Source organism: Apis laboriosa, unplaced genomic scaffold (genome assembly GCF_014066325.1).
Source record: "Apis laboriosa isolate Shangri-la unplaced genomic scaffold, ASM1406632v1 scaffold5_cov152, whole genome shotgun sequence".
Lineage (NCBI taxonomy): Eukaryota > Metazoa > Arthropoda > Insecta > Hymenoptera > Apidae > Apis > Apis laboriosa.
Window position 1 is genome coordinate 1,923,785 of NW_025223857.1, and position 21,376 is coordinate 1,945,160.

Here is a 21,376-nt window from a genome sequence, read left to right on the forward strand (position 1 = left end):
TTTTTTTTTTTTTTTTTTTTTTTTTTTTTTAATTTACTTACAGATCACTGCTTCATTTCCTGTACCCATTATATCTCCGAGGATGAATACGATTTTCACACATACTTTCAAAGTAAACTTCATTTCTACCTGCCGTAAACGGCATTATTAGTAAGAAGCGACAATAAGACATCGTCTCATGAATCAGCATGACGCTACTCACCAACTTTATACAGGCCTTTCGGGGTCTCGGAATTAATATTCAACACTCAGCCTCGCCACCGTTGACCGGTAGAGGGGCTGAGGTAACCGCTCGCCTTTATATATTATTAATCAAATTAATATACCTAGTATTTGAATTATGTTAAGAGATAATCAAATTGTAGAATTGTAATACGTACGTCCTCTTCGCTTTTCAGTACTTACAGTAACGCGCATGTGAGAGCGAGAAGTACAACACGACATATGAGCGGACAATACTCGCAACAATATTGTACAATGGATCTGATTGGAATTGCTTTTTCCAGAGACTCTGGAAATAGAACTGTAGGTACATTGACATTAGTGAACTTGTATATTCGTCATTCTCGCGAGTATTTGCCAGAAATATTTCGTTTTTTTTTTTTTTTCTTAAAAATTTCTTTGCATAATTTTTTTTTAATTTCAAATTAATATCTTTAAATACTTCGTTTTATTTATTTATTTTTTTCTCTTGTATCTTGTAAAACTGTTTATAATATATTACCCTAATAAACCTAAGCGTAAAATATTAGAAGGGTGCTTGCTAACTGCGATAAGAGACGCCCTCCTATGCACCGAATGCTAGGCTGCGAGTCTCCTTTTATTAATGTCCCTGAACATGTAATACTTTCAAGCAAATTCTTTAACATAAACTAAATAAAATATAATTCTTTGTTCTTTTTTTTTTTAATCATCGAATGAAAAAAATTACAAATAAGAACTAAATGTAACAATTCCCTACTATGTGACATTACAAACACTTAATATACACGCTTTATATTGACTCGCATTTTCAATGGTAAGAAATTTTTAACCACAACGGTATTCACGTTTATTGCATTTGCTGAAATTAAAAAATAAGATAATTAAAAATTTTTTTTAAATAAGTTTTTAATAATTGCTTGAATAAATGTGAAATATATTTGAGCTGAAAATGCAGTTACTCATTTAAAACCATTTTTTAAAGAAAATTTGAAGCGAATATATAACATATAGAAAATAATTTGTAATGTCGCCTTACTACAAGTATTTTGGCGATTATAAAATCGAATAATAAAAAAGAAACTGAATTTTCAATTTTTTTAACAAACACCCTTTGGACCAATTCGCACAAGATGACAAAGAAATGCGCGAAGCAGTACTATAAAATACTATTATCTTGTTGATAAAAAATCATATTTTTACTATAAACATAAAATATTTGCTTCTATATTAACCGTATTTACATCATTCGAAATTTCCTACATGTATGTTTCATGATTGTATGGGACTATTTAAATAAATATAGTTTTTTAATATATTTCTAGGTTTCACGAAGAAAAGAAGTGAGATGGATTTGAAAAATATTGGGTTCTATATTTATAAAATATATTTTAGGAGACAATTAATATATTTAAATTAACTTCTTTATGCAGATACATATTTATGTACAAAATTTATTATTTATAATTTACTGTACCATGAAATTTTATTTCATAAACTAATGAAATTGATTTCAAAAATAATTTAAGATAAGTAATGATATAATATGAATAAATATTTTAAACCAAAAATTAAAATATTCTATATCTCATTTTCTTCTTTTAAAAAATTTAAAGGGCTATTTCTTGTTTATCATTATTTGCTGCCCCGTGTTGCACTTCAACGCCTATCTGGTGTGAATTGATCGGAATCAATTCTCCGAATATATCACACAAATTTCATCCTAGTATTTGTATATTGCAAAACTGAATTGTATTGTTTAATTATTTTGTATTTTATATAAAATCGATCAGACCAATTGGCACTGATGAAAAATAACATTATATTATGTATAATGTATTTTAAATTTTTTCCTTATACTATATAAAATTATAAAAATTGTTATACAAATATAAAAAAAAAAGAACTGTCAGTGTATATATATATTTAACATAATACATAAATAAATAAATATATATATATATATATATTTAAATAAATGTTATTAAACAAAAATACTTTATTCAAAAAAATTTCGCAACCAGACTTATTTTTGAATAATTTGATAAAAATTGTAATTCAATATAGTCAAATAATTTCATAGTTACACGATTCAAAATATAATATTATATAGATTAATATAGATAATATTACAAAATATATATATATTGATTTTTTAAAAAAATAAAAAGAACAATAAATGCATAAAAATAATAAAATAATTTTATTTTATTAAATTTATCAATATACAATCATCAAACCAATATATTTTTTTTATCTTTAAAAAATATAAAATATCATTTAAATATGATAAGATAAATTGAAAAAAATAAAAAAATGTTTAATAATATTAACTAATAGCACAATAAAAGATGATTATATGTATAATATGAAATATATATGTGTATAACTTTTCTTTCTATTTTATTTTATTTCTTTCTATTATATATATGCATGTACATATATACTTATACATTTAGTGCATAAAATATATAAAAATATAATATTTTATATATATAAATGTTAATATAAATTCATTGATAAGAATAATTATTTTTTCATTAAAGATTCTATAATAAAATATAGTATTTGTTTATTTATATAAAATTATACATTTTTTTAAAGATTCTTAATTTATGTTTATTTAGTGAAAAAATAAAATATGAAACTAAACTATACTAAATTATTATTACTAAAATTATTATAATAAAAATTATTTATACTTCATATATAATCAATGATATTATTTTTTTTTTCTACAATAAAAAGCTTGGATAAAACATATAATATCTAAAGCTATTATAAGTTATATATGTGCAAACCAAATAATATTAATGTAACAACTATTTCTAATTATTTTTGTTATATATCATTTTTATTTTATATAAGTATAAGAAAAAACCAAATATTTGTAAAATATTAAAACACAAATCATAATTTAATATTAAAATACTCATAGTTACAGATTGTTACAGATTTCATACATGTGATTTATGTTTATTTTTAATGAATTAATAAATATGTATCTTGGCAACATTGCTATTTTGCAACATAAAAAAGAAAAAAGAAGCAAATAAATTTACTAAAAAGAAAAAAAGCAATTGAATCGTGTAACCAGAATGAGCTGAAAAAATGTAATAGCAAAAAAATGAAACATGACATCACTAGGTATTGATGTCTGATTGCTTTTATATTAATATAAAGAAGTATTAAAAGGGAAATACAAAAATGCTCTACTGTAGTGCAAAAGTGCCAATGGTATGTCATCGATATTCAATATGTAATAACTGAAACAAACTCACTGTTGATGATAAGATTTCATGTGGACAGCATGCCAGCAAAAAGCTCTTGCAGACCTTTGGATCCGAGTACTTCACTTGAAATTTGTTATTTTCACCTAAAATTATGATATATTTATTAATAAAATAGATGAATATGTAAGTAATGATGAAAAGTGTAAGCCACCATCTTGTATTTTTGTATGAAAGATTTCAGATAACTGTAAATAATAAAGTTACAAAAAATAATCGTGTTTCTATATGAAATGATAATACATACCATTCCGTCCAGTTCCCATCAATTGGTCGAGCATAGCACGCATTTGATCGTGAGCAGTCATTTTTTGAGAGAGTGTAATATTTCAAATGCACTGTCAAAAATGGGGGTGAGCAATCAGCCACGCCGCTAGCTTTCGAGTTTCGAGTTATTGTCCAACTCGTATTTATCGATCAGAGAATCGTATACTACTAATCGTATGCGCGTGATTCGTACAGGTCGTTCTAGAAAATATATAAAACTTCCGTGCATATAACTTTGCGACCAATAATATTTTAGATTTTATACACATATTCAAAACCTGATTTTGATTGGTTATCATTTTATTAACAATCTCATAATTTAATAATTAAATTATTATATAATAAAGATTAATAATATATATATAATATAATATCCTTAATTTAATGCAAAGCTTTTAAAAATTATATATATCTTATTAATTTTTAAAATTTTTGTAAAATATACATTTGTATAACTTTAAGTTGGTAATGGATTAATCAAATTTTCCGTATTTCCTATAAAGAAAATATAGATAATAGTTCATATTCAAAAGTTAACAATTATACAAAAAATGTAAATTATAAAAAAATATTTTAAATATATTTTGATATTTAATTGCAAATAATATATGAAATATCGAATAAAAATATAAAAGATACAATTACATATCTATAATTAATGCAATAGTAATACATTTCACCTTTATCTTAATCATAATCTAGAGTTATTGTGAATCTAGGGAGTTTAATTAGCTATATATTCAGTACTCTAGTAACTCTATTGCGCGTGTGTAATACGCGCCGGGGGTGGTTAGTCGATGGTTCGGTCTACGAACGTGAAAAATTGTAATTTCAAGCAAGATCTGTTTAATATTATTTGAGTGATTTGTATCGAAAGAGGCGATATCGTATATTTTTTTGTTTTTATTGAAAATTTTCCGGAAAATAACGTTAAGATAAGACAAGCGTAGTAGAACCAATTACAGAACTGCAGCGTACAATACGCACGCGGTGTCTAAAAATGGCGAAAGTGTTTCGCGCGGTGACAGTATCGACTTTGTCAAACAATGGACAGTCAACAGCAAAATTTAATAAGCCGGTCACGCTTAATATCAATTATGATCCACAAGGTCTTAGCATTGAATTCCTTGCAGGTACTTATTTGTCAATAAATAATTAATTACAAATTATATTATTGTCGTTATGAAGTAGACAACATAACCATACTTAAATAAGCGTTTATAATCTTTCTTTAAATTAAAATTTAACAACAATTGTTAGTATATATGATTGTTGAAATTTTTTTAATTTGTTATACAAGAATATATAAAAAATAGAATACTATTAATATTGTATTGTTATATTTCTCGTTAACTATTTAGTTGAATATACAACGTTTACGATGTGATTATTCTCTTATATAAATATAATTTTCATTTATAATAAATATTAATAAATTTTAAATAATTTAATAATAAGTAAATCTTTGTTTAAACATTTGGAATTATTCTTTATATTTCGAGAAAGAAAATCCATAACGTATAATTGTTCGTTTATTGTTTTTAAATTTTTCTTTATAATTTTTACCAATTTATTAATATAACAATTTAATAATTTAATTTTATCATAAAAAAAATTTTATAATAAAAATATTTTAAATATAGAAAGAATATTTTAAATAATTTTAAGAAGATTTTAAAAATATTAATAATTCTAAATTATTTTATGAATATTAAAGATATTTTTTTATATCTTTTATTTTTCTCAATAGGAGACATAATCGGTAGAGATAAAACAACATTATTAGAATTCCCAGTAACTCCTAGTACAGAATGTTCTAGAGTTTCATCTAGAAGTTATGTATTCACATTTGATACAGATAGTTTACTTATAACATTTGCTAATGAAACAGGTGAGCTAATAAACAATTACATATTTAAATTGTGCTATTTAATCTAATTTTTTATATAATTAATAACATTTTTTTAGATTTTAGAAATTTTCATTCACAAATATTGAAACTAAAAAATGGCAAGGGTATTTCTGCATTTAATGAAAGGACGGAAGAATCTTCAGCTATGCAATATTTTCAATTTTATGGTTATCTATCCCAGCAACAAAATATGATGCAAGATTATATTAGAACTAGTACCTACCAGCGAGCAATTCTAGGAAATCTCTCTGACTTTAAAGATAAAGTTGTATTAGATGTAGGTGCAGGTTCTGGAATATTATCATTCTTTGCAGTTCAAGCTGGTGCAAAGAAAGTATATGCAGTGGAAGCAAGTAATATGGCAAATCATGCAGAACTATTAGTTGCTGCAAATAATTTATCAGATAAGATTATTGTTATAGCTGGTAAAATAGAAGAAATTGATTTACCAGAAAGAGTAGATTGCATAGTGAGTGAACCAATGGGTTATATGTTGTACAATGAAAGAATGCTTGAAACATATCTTCATGCTAAAAAGTGGTTAGTTCCAGGTAAATATTTTACAGTTTTTCTTTTTTTAATTTATTTACACCTGTTATAATAGCAACAGTTAAATAATTATTATACAGGTGGAAGAATGTTTCCCTCTCGAGGAGATCTTCACATCGCACCGTTTTCCGATGAAAATCTTTATATGGAGCAATTTAATAAAGCTAATTTTTGGTACCAAACATGTTTTCATGGTGTAGATCTTTCAGCAATGCGAAATAATGCGATGAAAGAATACTTTAGACAGCCAATTGTTGATACCTTTGATATAAGAATTTGTATGGCTAAATCTATCAGACATATTGTAGATTTTCAAACTGCTAATGAGACTGATTTACATAAAATAGGTGAAAATTTGTATATTGTATATGATTTTCATAAAATATATTATATATAAATAAGATATTTAATAACAAAAATATATTACTTCATTTTATCTATTCATTTTATCTATTTAGAAATCGATGTTGATTTTCATATATTGGAAAGTGGTACTTGTCATGGTCTTGCATTTTGGTTTGATGTTGCATTTATTGGATCAACACAACAGGTTTGGTTAAGTACAGCTCCAACAGAACCTCTTACCCATTGGTATCAAGTTCGTTGTCTTCTGGAAAATCCTTTGTTTTGTAAAAGTGGTCAGCTATTATCTGGAAAAGTTATTCTTATTGCGAATAAGAGGTGAAGTAAATTCTATAAGTAATAATAATTTAATTTATAAAATTTCAAAATTTTATTAATATAAAATATATATGTAATTTCATATAAAACAATGTTTTAGACAATCATACGATGTAACAATAGAATTAAAACTGGAAGGAACAAATATGGAAAGCAGTAGTAATACTTTGGATTTGAAAAATCCGTACTTTAGATACACAGGTGCAGCAGCGCAACCTCCACCTGGTTTAAATAATACCTCACCTAGCGAGTCTTATTGGACAACCTTAGATGCACAAGGTGCCAGACAAGCAGTAAATATGGTGAATGGAATGTCTGTGAATGGTTTAGGAGAAGTTTCTATGGACGCTACCGCGACAGTGAATCCCAGTAATTTACTTGCAATAGGTAAAAAATAGTTAAAAAAAATAACTTTTTATTTTAAGAATATAAAATAATTATTTTTTGTGTTAATTTAGGAGGCCAGCCAAATATTCATCCAGGTTCGATTTCAAGTACAGGTAGGGGTCGAGTAGGAGGTACAGCAACAAGTACACAAGCAGCACAATTAATAGGTGGTGGAATTACACCAAATATGTTTACATCTCCCGCTACGGTAAGTGTAAAAATGTCTTAATTAAATTATGAGCGAGCTAATCTTTATGGTACCAGAATGTACTAACATATATGCACCATATTCATATACAATATGTATAAATTTTTGCACCAAATTTAGCTCGCTAAATAATTAATAAAATTAAAGCAAAAGGATACTAAAGTGTACGCCTGCCTGCGTGTCTTTCGCGCTACAGCTTGGTGTTACTTTCCAGCAATCGCTGGTCCTTGGCAATACTTCACATTATCCAGTGAATCCCAGCTTGATGATTGGAGATTACGTGACACCTGGTAATGGCATATCATCTCAAACGTATCGACAATGATCAATGGTGAAATCATTTTGTACTGAATATTCCCATACGGCAAAACAATTAAGTGACCGCCATAGTACGAGCAGTAGCGAGGATATCAGCAACAATAATAAACAGAGCCGCAAGTTGGTGTTTAGTTCTCCAGCAAGTAAATTACGACTCTCATCTGCTGTTCGTATCTTAAATGCAGTTAATTTGGCCAATCTTAATACGAATATTGGTCACGTTAATGGCAATAGCAATAACAACTTCGCTTACTTTAATAAAGTTATTATTGGTTCTGGGTTTGGATTTGGATGGAGCGCTAGAAGAAATAAATCACAATGGGAAGCACGTTGGAGGAGAGTGCGAACCGTCCTCTCGTAGTTTTCATTGATTTTCGATTAGCCTTTATTCAATTGAAGTCCCTTGAAGATTTGATCTTCCAAATTGAGAAGTGCATGCTTGCCAAATGTACCCGAGAAAATAATATTTTTTAATGACAATACAGTTTACTAATGCGTAATATACGCAACAACTATTTTACGGAGTCCTGATACAATATCGTTTGTATATCAAAATCAGATTAACGAAAGCAACCGGAAGTAACTGCAGTTGCAATATTTTCTTCTTTTTGGTTCAATATATATCTTTTGAAAAGTTTCAAAGCTACAATGCATAGGCTTGATTGAACTTTGATCATAAGTAATTTTTACACAATATGTAGGTATACATAGCGTAATGACGTTCCGAATATTTCGAAAAGTGCAAAAAGCAATAATTCGTTAGAGATACGATATGGAGCACTCTGTGGCATTGCCTGTTATTGATATATTAGTTTTTTTAAAATAATTACATATAAAAACTACGTCCTTATAATTTTCATCTATTTAAAGCATAAAAAAAAAAAAATAAATTCTGTGAAAATTCCATATAGTTAATTAATTTCATTCAATTTCTGTACTATTATTTTTTATTTTTTAACAAATAATATTCTGTTAATTATTTATAACTTAGAAAAAAAAATTGTATATAATTAACTACGATCGACCGATAATATAATTTACATTAAAAATAAGCGAAAGAAGAATATATTCCAATAAAATGATGATAAATTATGTTGTGATTCATATCTAGCTGACTTACTGTATTGTATTATTGCAATGTACAGATATTAGAATAGCTTGTACAGGCACAATTTCAAATTTGTGACATTTATATTACATATCGGCCTTCGGTCAATAGGATTAATTCTATATTTTTAATGTACTTTTATTATAGTAGAATTCTACAGCCTACATATGTCTTATAGCAATTAATAATTTCATTGAGTAACTAAATTCCTTTTTTTTTTATTGAAAATGAAAAAAAATGGATTTTAATTAAATGACTATAATATTTTAATATTCATTTAATTTCTAAATTAAAAAAAAATGAAAGCAATTAAAGAATATGTAAAATATAATTTATTATTATGTATTCTTTTTTATTTTAAAAGATTTTTCAAATTCATATTTTTTTTATTTTGACAAATAATATAAATTGGACAAAATCCATTTGTTTCATATTTCAACTATAACAATTTTGTTACACGATGAAATAAAAATAAGAAAAAATTTTTTACAATCTCTAAGTAATAAATGACTTATTTAATTCTATGATAAATTAGAAATACAGGTAATCTTCTAATAATAGGTAGAAATTTGTAGAAATGAAGTAAATATGTCAATACTATTTTTTATATTTTTTTTTTACAATAATCTAAAATGTTTTGCTTTTTTTTTGTTAAAATTTAATAAAATATAATTTTTTCTTTTTTTTTTTCTTTTTTATAAAAACATAACAAAAACGTAAAAACTATTAAATCTCTTTTGTATTATTTTTTATTTTTATATTTTCCATTAAGTTTGACTCTACTTCTTTCTATAAAATACTTTGATCATTTTAAATTTTCCTATTATTAGAAGGTTATTTTTGTTTTTAATATAATTGTATATATGATATTTTTAATTTTTATAAGTTGATTTTATTCAGATCTCGGTAATAATGTTTAAGTCTTATTAGTTCCTAAGGAGTGCTCTTTATTTGTTATCTGCACAAAAAGTTGCTTTTTATTTTAAGATAGCTATCTTTTTATCTTTTGTACTTTAAAAAGTACTTTCAAGCTTAATGAACCGGTATTAGTTACACATTGCTCTCACAGAAAAGGAAATCACTTAGTTTAAGATTGTAACATTACAATTAAAATTTTAAAGTCTCAATATATAATATAAACGAATTTATTTTTTTATTTTTTATTATCATTATTATAAAGGATTTCCTTTATCCATGGGAGTGATGCTAATGTATAAATAACTTGCTAGTATTCTTTGATGTTTTTTTAAGGAGTGGTTATAGTTGTATGAAACATATAATTTTTTAGTGTATGTATTTAGTATTTGAGATAACATTGACTGCAGGCATTCCACAAGTGCTGATAACATTATAACAATTCGTTATTCTATATAAAACAAAAACATGTCTCTTCCAATCTCGTAATTTCACTCATCTCTTTTTCATTTTTTCTTTTAAGAAATTGAAAAACATTAAAAGCAATATTTAGAATCGAACGCGTACAAAAGTATAAGTTACCGTGTGTTTTAAGTTTCAATAGGAGAGACAAAAGATTGAATAAAAATAAGCATATACTTTTTTGATAGTTTTCTAGATATTGCTTTCAGTGTTAGCATGTGTACTTTTTAGTACATGCTCTATTTTCTCTCTTTCTTTCTCTCTCTCTTTGTCTTTCTCTCTCTCTCTCTCTCTCTCTCTCTCTCTCTCTCTCTCTCTCTCTCCCCCTCTTTTTATTCCGTTTTAGAAAATTTTTAAATGACTGAAAGATACAAAATATCTCAGGTAGCCAAGTGAGTTTGAAGAATACTGTTTTATATATTTTCTGCCATTTTTCAATTGTGCGCTCGAATTTCGAAAACTAATGATTACTATGTGAAACAGAAGGAATAAGTTCTTCCTTGTTAAAATGCATACTCTTCAAATTAAGCTTAGTAAAATGCTTTCATTGAGATAAGATATATTTGCAAGTAATATATATTAGTTTGTTAGCAGTGAAAAAGTTTGCGTGCTAAAAAGATTTATTATTATTCAATATGTCATTTCTGATATTCTACAATTTATAGTTTTCTTATAATCTGTGTGATACAAGAAAAGTTATTAGGAGATGTAGAAAGTATTAAGTATTAATTCATTTGCAACAGGATATAATTTAAACTTTATATATCTTAATTAAATAATTTTAAACTAATTAATTTATAAAGTATTAAATTCTATAGTATATAACTTTTGGTGACATTATAAAATTATATTTATTGAATTCTTCCTGTTGTTAATGAATTAAACAATTTTCCACTTTCTTTTAAATAGTCAAACATGAGTGATTTTTTTTAATTATGAATATTTTGTAACATGATTTCAATTCTTTTTTATACATTAAAATTTTCTAAAATAATTGAAACAATCTTATTTCAATATTGTTATGAAGTATTTATTTATCATTAATTGAATTTTTTATCCATTACAAATATATAAATTTTTGTGTTTAAAATTATTTATTAACAACTATGATTCTACACATCATTTAAAAAATATCAAAATTTTTATTTGGATTTTATGGAACTTTTAAATTTATAAAAAAAATATTTAATTATATATAACAATTTTATAGGTCTGTTTAGAATTTACTGTAATTTGATAAAAATAAATATTTGTAATATACTTGTAATAAGCTCAAAAATGTTATAATTTTGTTTCTCAAGCAATTGTGTCACTTATATATTATGTATAATTTGTATCATGCTTTATTTGTTTTAGACTGATTAAGAAAATGAAAATAGAAGTAAAAAGTGATTAATAAGTATACTCTTCACTTAAAAAAATTAGATACTAGAATTTAAATAAAGAAAATGCTCAGCTTTGTATAATGCATACATACAAAACTTATAAATTTGTATATGCATTAACATTCGTGATATATACAGTTTGCCTATGTCTTTTTTATGTATAATATATCTATATGTATAAAAGAATCATGTTTTACAGTATGATAGTTACAAAATATCTATCTTACACATAATTGTGTATTGTACTTCAACAAATTTCGATTATTTTACATTCAATATATTAAAAATTTATCCTGTAATTATTCTCAGGTAAAAAATGTCATAAAGTTCGATACTTACAGTGTGAAACGATTTACATTTGGATGATCAGGAAACCATTAAATAGAATAGAATCAAATTGAACATTAATGTGTTATACTAATATATTATAGTCTTTATAAGCTCCATTTAATAATACATCGAGGAAGAATTGTACACGGTCATTCAAGAATTAAAGGATTCATATTAAAAAAAGGAATGAACAAAATTCGATTTAATCTATTTACACTGATATGTTTAATAACAAATTATTAGAATGAATTATATTTGCTTCTATTTTAATTTGAAAATTTAATAATAGTTTTAAATTTCGTAAAATTAATAAAAATTAATAAAAATTTTGTTGTGAATTTATATATATATAATATATATATACAAAATTTTTAATTTCTAATTTTGGATTTCAAATATTTATAAGAATTGGTATATTCATAAATTGTTTCCTAATTCCTGTACAACATATCCTTAAAAAAAAGTATAAAATATTAAATATTTGTTTTTGTTTAATGTATTCATTTTTTTAAAGATTTTAATTAAATAAAATAGAAAATAAGCACAATATTTAAATAAGAAGCGTAACATATTAGAACAACCTAATATTTGCAATTCACTTATTTGTATAATATTAATATTTGTATTCTACCAATATTTCTACAGATAAAAGGAAAAAAAATTGCTCAGATTATTTTATTCAATCTGAAATTAAGTTCGAATAAACTTATTTACTTCATATTATTGTGAAATTCATTTATCAAACATACAACAATATAAAAATTATTTTTTTAAACTTAATATTTTTAAAATTACTTAATAGATAATGGATTTTTTATTTATGTTCCCGTTCCCTCTTTAAATTATAATTTTTATAAATCGATATATCGACTGATTTTAAAATATTGATTTAGCGTTAACTTCAGAGTGTTTCAAAATGTTTTAGTAATTACTAATATCACAAAAAGTATAAGGCATTCTAAATGAATGTGTTAAATTATAAAATTAAATTAATTATTAAACTATGATTCTTGAAACTTTTGACAGATATATATGACATTGAAATGATCGTTATAATATTTTATATCTTTGATTGAGTGCGAATTATTTTGTATAATTATAAATTTTTATTTTTTCTAAATCTATAAATCTTTATTTTTTTTTTATTTCATCAAAGAAATGATGAATGAATCTATGATTAAACTTATTCAATATTCACAAAAAATATTAATAGTAATAATTTGTTCAAGTATAGTAATATTATTTATTTATTTAAATCATGTACAACCTTACTATTTTATCGATGAGGTTTTTCATGTATCTCAGACTTTGCAATATTGTAGTAATAATTTTACACAGGTACGTTTTGATTATTTTTTACTTTTTGTAAAATAAAATATTATTATTGAATATTATATATTATATAATGTTATTAAATATTGTCTATGAGTATTCAAAAAATAAAATTATTTTAATTGAACATAAATCATTTTACAACTTGACAACTTAAAGACAAGTTATAAATTTTCTTTTATTTATATATATATCATTTGAAGTTCTTTTATATCATTAAATTATTTATTAAATATTAATAATTCTCACAAAAAACAATAATGAAAAATTATATTTGAATATATTTAGAGAATGTTATTTTCAGTGGAATCCTAAAATTACCACTTTGCCTGGTTTATATTTAATTGCAACTCTAATTTTATCACCTTTGAAACTCTGTAATATCTTTTACATGAGATGTATAAACTTGTTTGGAACATTTCTAAATCTCTATCTTGCTCAAAATATAATTAAAAAAATTTCAATAATTTATTGGAAACAAAGATGGAATGATTGGATGAAACTTATTGTGGCTTGTAATATTATGTTCTTTCCACCCTTATTTTTCTGGCATTTTTTATATTATACAGATGTTACATCAGTTAATGCAATATTATTGATGTTATTGTTACATTTATATAAACAATTTAAAACTGCAGCTTTTATAGGTATGTATAAAAAGAAATTGTAGAATATTACAAGAATATTAAATTTCAAAAATAGCAATTTTAATTATAATATACAGGATTTTTGTCTATATTAATTCGACAAACAAATATTATTTGGGTTGCATTTATTACTGTGGAATATTTATTTGATTTATTAGATCATAAAATAAATAAATTAATTTCATATGAGCAGTATAATTCAATAATTTATTTAAAAGTGAGTAAATTATTATTACAAAAAAAAAAAATAAGAATATTTATCATATTTGAAATTTATATTATTGTGTAATTTTTAGCTATTATGGAAAAGAATAATAGAAGAAACATATCATGAATGGAAGTTACTTGCAAAATTTATTCTACAATTGTGTGTACAATTGCTTCCATACATTATAGTATGTTTATTATTTGTTTCTTTTGTTCTATGGAACAAAGGAATTGTAGTTGGTGATAGAACAGCTCATATTCCTACTTTTCATATTCCTCAATTGTTATATTTTTCTATTTTTCTATTTTGTTTTTTATGGCCATACATGATTATTTCCTGGAAAAATTATTTTAAGTTTATTAGTAAACATTGGGTATTTGCAAGTTGTATTATTATTTTTTTAATTATAATTGTTCATTTTAATACTTTTGTTCATCCATATATGTTAGCTGATAATAGACATTATGTATTTTACTTTTGGAATAAGTATATGGGAAAATACAAACAATTTAAATATTTTTTGGTACCATTATACTCATTCACTTTGTATACAATGTTTCATGGGCTTAAACATTTAAGATTTATAACACAAATTAATTATATTCTTATGGTTTCTATAGTACTCATTCCACAATTATTAATAGAACCAAGATATTTTATCATTCCATATATACTTTACCGTTGTTTTATTAAAAAACCAAAAACATGGCAAATTATTGCAGAATCAATAACTACATTAATAATAAATTTTTTACAATTTTACATTTTTATCAATAAAGTTTTTTATTGGAATGATCAGCCTTATCCTCAAAGAATTTCTTGGTAAATTAAGGAATGATAAATATATTCAATTGTAAACATATTATTTATTTAATAAAATTTTAAAATATTTAAAATTTGCATTTTTATTTTCTTTCATTTATTTTTATTTTAGAATATTCATAAAATATATAATATTATATAGAAATATATATATATATATATACACATATATACGTAATATATATGCATATATAAAATAAAAATGATAACAATAAATTTTATAAATATTAAAATACTAGTCATCATTTTATCGTAAATACTTCGTTTTTAAATATTTTATTATAGATTCGTAGTATTAGTAACTAAATACTTTTATAACATTTCAATTTTTAACAATAATATAAAGATTTGAGATTCATAGTACAAAACTTTACCTTATACCTTATAGTAATATATGCAAATTTTTATAAATTTTTTTATGTAATTAAAGTTGTAATTAAAAGTTTTTATGTAAATTATAATATTTCAATATATTTCATTCATTTATATCAACACATTAAGCAATGAAGAATATATAAACAAATATATAAATTGTAAAATATTTGAAAAGGTTATTAAATGGAACCAAATATAACTTCTGTTAATAGTTTTAAGAAATGAGTGCTAGAAGACATTTCTTGTAATGACCAGAACAATCACCCTGTAAAAATATGATCATTAGATTTGATTTTTTATTTTCTTATATTATATTATTTATCTATTATATTATCTACTAAATATACTAACGGAAATAAAATCTTCCAGCGATTCATTATATCGCTGTCTAAATATTTCTTTGATTTCTCCCATGTCTATTTCACAACGAGTAACAACCAATCTGATTAAACGATCATCATCTGTACCAAGACCCTTCATGCTTTTATACAATTGTTCAGCAAAAAAACCTGCTCTATCTTTAACGCATTCCACTATAAATTAATTTTGCATTAATATATAATTTTAAAAATATATATGTAAAACAATATAATATTTATTTACCAATTGCTAAAAGACCTTTCTTAATATCACCCGAAAACTCGTTTTTGATTGCAGTTTCAATGCTGTTACCAGTAATATTTTCATATTCTTCAAATATTTGTTTCAGTTGTGGAACATTTCTTTGAACAAGTATTGAGTTAAATACTGATTCATCAGTTCCAAAACGAAGTTCACCTAAAATGAAAAATCAAAGTAATAATTTTAAAGATTTTGAAAATATGAAATATATCATGAAACATTTATATTATTACAGAAATTACCAGCTCTGAGAAGCTCTTTTGCATCTTCTATAGCAGATGCAGGATTCACATCGAATGATTCATCTCTATTAGCACAACATAATGATACCATTAATCGCTTGAAATTTCCAGAAGTATCATCTCTTAAATCATCCTCTAATGTTTTTCCATACACTAAATGAAAAAAAATATTGAAAATTTTTAATAAAAAATTTGTAATATTACATAACATTATCACAAATAAAACTTACTTGCTTCATAAGCTTGTTTAATTACACAAATCTCATGATTAGACATAGTACACAATACTTCGATAAGAACGCATTCGTCGGTACCAATACCTGCCATTGCATCATGCAATTCTTTAGCATAAAATTGCGGTAATGGCATCATCATAGCAAGAATTAATTTTTCGAAATTGCCCGATAATTCGGACTTTAAATCTTTTATAAGATCCTATTTTATTATTAAAAAAAATTTTAATTAATTTTTAATAATTGTTTTTCTATATTATATATTAAATTTTAATTTTTTACCTTCCCATATAAAGTCTTAAATTGAACAGCAATTTCTTGGCGTTGTAGATTACTACGATTGGCAAGTACATTAATAATAGCCTTTTCATCTGTACCAAAACCTTTCATTGCTTTCCTTAAAATTTCTGCATCTGCTCTGGCATCAAAATCATTATATGATATGACTGTAGGAGATAACTGTAACCCAAAAAACAAATCATATACAATATTTTTAATAAGGAAGTATTAAGTAAAATACATTTAGTATCTAAAGAATGTAGCCTTCTATATATATCTTCATTTAATCTCACCTTAGGCGCAAACTGATTTCTCCGGGGGGCTGGGGCTGGATGAGCTTGATAAGATCTATCCTTGTGTGGAGAATAGAATCCTGCACCCTGCCCCCCAGGATAGCTTCCGCTTTGATAGGAACTTGAATTATTTGAATAAACATTAGGACCAAAGGTATAAGGAGAAGATGTATTAAAATATTCTTTTGAGTCTGATATAGTCTGAAGATTTGGATAATTATAATTTTGCTGTTGTGGATATATTGTAAATTGATTTAAATATGATTGCTGCATTTGCTGAGGATAAGAAGAAGTCGACTTTTGCATAAGTAAAGGCATTTGTTGAGAAGTTTCTGGAGTTGGAGGAGGATATTGAGGATATTGATTAGGTATAGGATGACAAGGTTGTGTTGGATAAGGAGTTAAGACTTGAGAAGAATAAGGCTGTGGCATTCCAAAAGATACAGGAGGAATATTTGTAAAGCCTATGTTGTCACTTTGAGAATAAGGCGCAGCACCGGGGGCAGAGGGTGTGCCAGGTGGAGCCCCAAATGATGTTGGTGGTTTTACATTTCCAGGAATCACTGGTGGTGGTGGTCCCTTTGATAGTCAGAGTACAAATAGAAAATGTTACAATCAGATTTTCATATATACTCTGGAAAAAAGGCAGTTGGAAAAAAGGAAATAGAAATAAATAGAAGGAATGCAGGTCTTAGTTATTTCAAATAAAAAAGAATTTTGAATAAAATTGCATTAAAAATGCATATTACATTGCATATAAGATTACTGCATATTGAGAAAAATAATATCTACCCATGAGACCCATTTTCATATTTTTTCATTGAAAATATCTCATTTATAAATATTTCAATTTGTTACGAAATATAAAAATGTATAATATTACAAAAAAAAAAATTTATAATAAAAAAGAGAAAGTATACTTACTTGATAACCATAACTCATTTTGCTTGGTTCGCTGTAAAACAATCACTGGATACAAAAATCTATAATTAAAAAATAATTTTAATTAAATGTAATTAAAATAAAAAAAATAATGTCTCATAATCATTCTGACAAACCTAAGAATTTAATGAAAAAAAAAAAACAAACTTAACGATGTTCAACGAAAGCACTTGCTACGAACAATGGCAAAGAAACCGTTTTGATGTAACTATTGCAACTCTATATAAAGTTATTTACGCTACAAGAAGATTTTAAAGCTTACCTAAACTTTCGTAGAATCGTATCCTATAGATATTGACAATTTTATTTATATGGTATATACGATACTTGAACTAAAAGTGTATTTTCTATAAATGACAGTTTAAAAGAAATTGCTTAACGGAAGTTATAAAAAAATAATTTTTTACAATATAGTGACGTCACATTGACAAGTTGACGTAAGCACAGTGAATTAGTGAAATATCGAATCAAAGGAAACATGTAATTCAAACGCGATAATACTAAAATAAAATTTAAAATATTTATATATATATATAATAAATGAAATTAAACTTCTCTATATCATTTTTTAATATAGAGATATATCTATTCTTCTCTCTAATATGTTCTTCTTCTAAGAAATTTTTTTTTCTAGTTTTAATACTTTTGTAAATTTTTTATTTCGAAACATTCATATACAATTTTATTTATGATATTTCTCAAATTAGTATTTTTAAGTAATAAATTGTCGCTTTATTTCTTTTTTTTTTCTAAATTGTTGATGGATATTTTATGTCCAGTTAGTTAAACAAGTTAAACAAGAGAAACAAATTAAACAAGAAATTAAATAATGAATTTAGTATTAATGGCGCTATCTCACGGACAGACTAGAAGCTATAATTTAATAGGAACACAGAATATACGAATATTATATATTCGTGATGTCATAGATAAAAAGAATAACATTATAGAAAAAGAATAAAAAATTGATTGAGTACTATCTCTTGAATATTAAAAACGTTTTTCTCAAAAGTATTCAAAAGATGATGCTGATTCTTAAATCTTATCTTACTTTATCCCGTTTTTAAAAAGATATCTTTAACAGTTAAAAGATAGCGTTATTTGTCAATTCTTATTCTATTTCTATCTTTGTCTTCTTTATATTATTTTCTGTCTCTTTTTTATGTGTTTCATTTGTGACATTCTGAAGATGGCACTGATTTCAATTTTTTTACGCTATCTTTATTCTTTTCGTATAATATTGCTCTCTTTATCTATATTAATTTTATTTATTTTAAAGATAGCGTTGATTCTCCAATTTTTACTTTGTTCACTATTTGCGTTCCTTCTCTATGTTTTGGCGCATGATCACAAATGAATAGGATATCAATGGAAAACACTTTCATTATTTCTCTTTCAAAATTGTAATGCATCTTAATCTTTAATGTAAAAAATATAGATATTACATTCTCGGCTTTACAATATATCTCTTGTCAAATATTGCAAAACATAATATATTCTGATATAATGTCGTGAAATATAAAAAATTTTTTAAGCATTTTACCGAAAAACGATGTTATAGAAGATTTCTTATTGAATTTATTCTTTCTCTATTTATAATTATGATAATACATTTTGCTCATAAGTTAAACGAGAAAGTAAATAGAAAAGTTTAATATTATTGGCAACATTTTGCAGATGCTAAAGCTCCGACTTGATAATAGATATATAATATATAGTATGAGGTATTCATAATGACATAAAAAGCAGCATTGTGCGAGAATATTTCCTATTATATTGAAAATGCAATATTAATCAATTAAGCTTTAAAATTTCTGCATTTTTAAACTCGCAACTAGAATTTCAAATAATTTTCTTGTATAAATCTATAAAATTTGATAAAAAATTCTTGCCTATATTACGTTATCTTGTGAATTTGATAAAAATCTCATGTTTCATTTTTTTTTTCAATTATATTTTCACGATACAAAATTGTAAATTCAGACAAAAATTTTTATTGTCAGAAATTTCGATTTTATATTAAGAAAATATAACTCAAGAAGTAATAGAGACTTAAAATTTTTTTATTTTCAAGAATAAAAATTTTTTAGGAGTGTATTTATAATCAGTCTACACATATATTAAGAACACGGATTTTTAATTAAATTGTTTTCCGTGCATTTTTATATATATTCAAAATCATGATCTCTAATTTAAAGCTGTTTTTTTTATTTTACTATGATTAAATGTTTCATTTATTTTTTATGATTGTTAAAGTTATTAATACTGACGCAAAGACATAATTGGTACGAAGCCAACATTTTCTAACAACAAGTTTATTGCTTTCACGATATTTCAGTTTAATTAGAATACGGGCAAATTGCAGAAAACTGCAAACTTAATTTATACACGTTGTGCCCATCAACATTTTTACAAAATTATGTATACGCATCGACAAATTCTTACTAATATAAAAGTATTTGTAATTAATTTTGTAAGAATCATCCATATCGATATATTTAAACAAATTAGAAAATAAATTTGTTAATCTTATAAATTGTAAAAAAAAAATAACTATAATTATATTCGTTCAACATGCCATTCTTTATAATTTTAATCTTTATTTTGCTATTGCTGGACTAAATAATAATATTCTGGATGCGTGCAAAATTTAAACATAAATTTTAAATTTTTTTTGAATAATAAAAGCAAAGAAATTTGAAAAAGATTATTTGATAATTAAAAAATTTGTTTCAGATATTCTTTTCTATATTCATTTATATTATTTTGATGAATTAATATTGAGATGCAACTTCAAAAGATCTGTTTTTCTTAAAATAAATATATTTAAAAGTCATATAAATTAATATTTATTCATAAGATTTTGTTATAGATCTTTTGAAATGCTTTGTTGTATTTCATTTTTTTTTCCTATCTACGCATGCATTGGATATGATATCAAATTTGATGATTGAAATCTTTTTTATTGCAGATTGCGATAATCTTAATTTTATGATATTATTTATGATCTATTAAAAACCAGTGCACATAATATTTTGTCATCGCCTTTTTTCTTTTTTTTTTTTGTTCACTTAATATTATATATTATGCACATATAATCAATTTTTTTAAAAATAACAGAAAGTAATATGAAATAATAATATTAAAGAAACAATGGGTCTAATTAAAAATAGATCAAATTATAAAAACAAAATAATAAAATAATTTCCTACTCGCTATTTCGCATGATAAATTCATACATGTTGTTGTTTGATAGAAATATAATTTAAAACGATACTTATATAAGAATAAGTACAAAAGATAATTTGTATTCACTTTGTTACATTAAAAACTTAATGAATATTCGATGTATGATTTTAAAGAAGCAGT

At 24.1% G+C, this 21,376-nt stretch overlaps 5 protein-coding genes across 14 annotated transcripts in view; 3 read left to right on the forward strand and 2 right to left on the reverse strand.

The window, feature by feature from the left end:
* Positions 1-1,583, forward strand: part of LOC122718149 (protein pellino) — a 9,906-nt gene extending 8,323 nt beyond the window's left edge. Inside the window, exons 9-10 of the transcript XR_006347333.1 lie at positions 399-525; positions 1,527-1,583. The gene's annotated coding sequence lies outside the window, so the exon portion shown is untranslated. The remainder of the gene's footprint in view (positions 1-398; positions 526-1,526) is intronic.
* LOC122718150 (putative RNA-binding protein Luc7-like 2) overlaps positions 1-3,937 on the reverse strand; it is a 7,476-nt gene extending 3,539 nt beyond the window's left edge. For 2 of the 8 annotated variants that reach the window (XM_043942920.1, XM_043942919.1), the window contains exons 1-4: positions 3,739-3,782; positions 3,483-3,577; positions 203-523; positions 42-125 (exon numbers count right to left, since the gene is read on the reverse strand). Coding sequence is in view for 1 of the 8 variants with exons in the window: in XM_043942917.1 (XP_043798852.1) it covers positions 3,483-3,577; positions 3,739-3,799 (156 nt within the window). In the remaining 7 variants the exon portion in view is untranslated. Of the gene's footprint in view, positions 1-41; positions 524-3,482; positions 3,578-3,738 lie in introns of all 8 variants that reach the window. The other 6 variants (XM_043942924.1, XM_043942925.1, XM_043942923.1 and 3 more) reach the window with 6 other exon arrangements.
* A 627-nt stretch (positions 3,938-4,564) lies between these two features.
* Positions 4,565-8,706, forward strand: LOC122717911 (histone-arginine methyltransferase CARMER). Of its 2 annotated transcripts, none has more exons than XM_043942426.1 (8): positions 4,565-4,891; positions 5,509-5,649; positions 5,727-6,221; positions 6,300-6,566; positions 6,678-6,900; positions 7,001-7,287; positions 7,359-7,495; positions 7,692-8,706. In XM_043942426.1, the coding sequence occupies exons 1-8, from the start codon at positions 4,759-4,761 to the stop codon at positions 7,818-7,820; spliced, it is 1,812 nt and encodes a 603-aa protein (XP_043798361.1). In that variant the 5' UTR covers positions 4,565-4,758; the 3' UTR covers positions 7,821-8,706. The 2 variants fall into 2 exon arrangements, with proteins under 2 accessions (XP_043798361.1, XP_043798362.1); XM_043942427.1 differs by having other exon boundaries at positions 7,710-8,706.
* Positions 8,707-13,014: 4,308 nt separating this feature from the next.
* Positions 13,015-15,120, forward strand: LOC122717913 (putative Dol-P-Glc:Glc(2)Man(9)GlcNAc(2)-PP-Dol alpha-1,2-glucosyltransferase). The gene is made up of 4 exons (XM_043942430.1): positions 13,015-13,351; positions 13,650-13,992; positions 14,070-14,209; positions 14,289-15,120. Exons 1-4 carry the CDS (start codon positions 13,172-13,174, stop codon positions 15,024-15,026), a joined length of 1,401 nt encoding a protein of 466 aa, XP_043798365.1. The 5' UTR covers positions 13,015-13,171; the 3' UTR covers positions 15,027-15,120.
* A 184-nt stretch (positions 15,121-15,304) lies between these two features.
* LOC122717912 (annexin B9-like) lies at positions 15,305-18,405 on the reverse strand. 2 transcript variants are annotated; one of them, XM_043942428.1, is made up of 9 exons: positions 18,270-18,405; positions 17,990-18,048; positions 17,066-17,644; positions 16,776-16,952; positions 16,491-16,695; positions 16,261-16,413; positions 16,001-16,174; positions 15,749-15,930; positions 15,305-15,662 (listed from the first exon to the last, which is right to left on the reverse strand). In XM_043942428.1, exons 2-9 carry the CDS (start codon positions 18,005-18,007, stop codon positions 15,612-15,614), a joined length of 1,539 nt encoding a protein of 512 aa, XP_043798363.1. In that variant the 5' UTR covers positions 18,008-18,048; positions 18,270-18,405; the 3' UTR covers positions 15,305-15,611. The 2 variants fall into 2 exon arrangements, with proteins under 2 accessions (XP_043798363.1, XP_043798364.1); XM_043942429.1 differs by lacking the exon at positions 18,270-18,405 and adding an exon at positions 18,124-18,207.
* Positions 18,406-21,376: the final 2,971 nt, after the last annotated feature.

What these genes read in the sequence shown, in the direction of transcription:
- LOC122717911 (XM_043942426.1), top strand. Translation starts at nt 4,759, where the DNA reads ATGGCGAAAGTGTTTCGCGCGGTGACAGTATCGACTTTGTCAAACAAT. An exon ending in TAAAAAGTGGTTAGTTCCAG is followed by an intron (nt 6,222 to 6,299) that starts GTAAATATTTTA and finishes ATTATTATACAG; the next exon opens with GTGGAAGAATGTTTCCCTCT. An exon ending in GACTGATTTACATAAAATAG is followed by an intron (nt 6,567 to 6,677) that starts GTGAAAATTTGT and finishes TTATCTATTTAG; the next exon opens with AAATCGATGTTGATTTTCAT.
- LOC122717913 (XM_043942430.1), top strand. Translation starts at nt 13,172, where the DNA reads ATGATGAATGAATCTATGATTAAACTTATTCAATATTCACAAAAAATA. An exon ending in GTAGTAATAATTTTACACAG is followed by an intron (nt 13,352 to 13,649) that starts GTACGTTTTGAT and finishes TGTTATTTTCAG; the next exon opens with TGGAATCCTAAAATTACCAC. An exon ending in TAAAACTGCAGCTTTTATAG is followed by an intron (nt 13,993 to 14,069) that starts GTATGTATAAAA and finishes TATAATATACAG; the next exon opens with GATTTTTGTCTATATTAATT.
- LOC122717912 (XM_043942428.1), bottom strand. An exon ending in AAAAGAGCTTCTCAGAGCTG is followed by an intron (nt 16,175 to 16,260) that starts GTAATTTCTGTA and finishes TTTTCATTTTAG; the next exon opens with GTGAACTTCGTTTTGGAACT. An exon ending in GAAAGGTCTTTTAGCAATTG is followed by an intron (nt 15,931 to 16,000) that starts GTAAATAAATAT and finishes ATTAATTTATAG; the next exon opens with TGGAATGCGTTAAAGATAGA.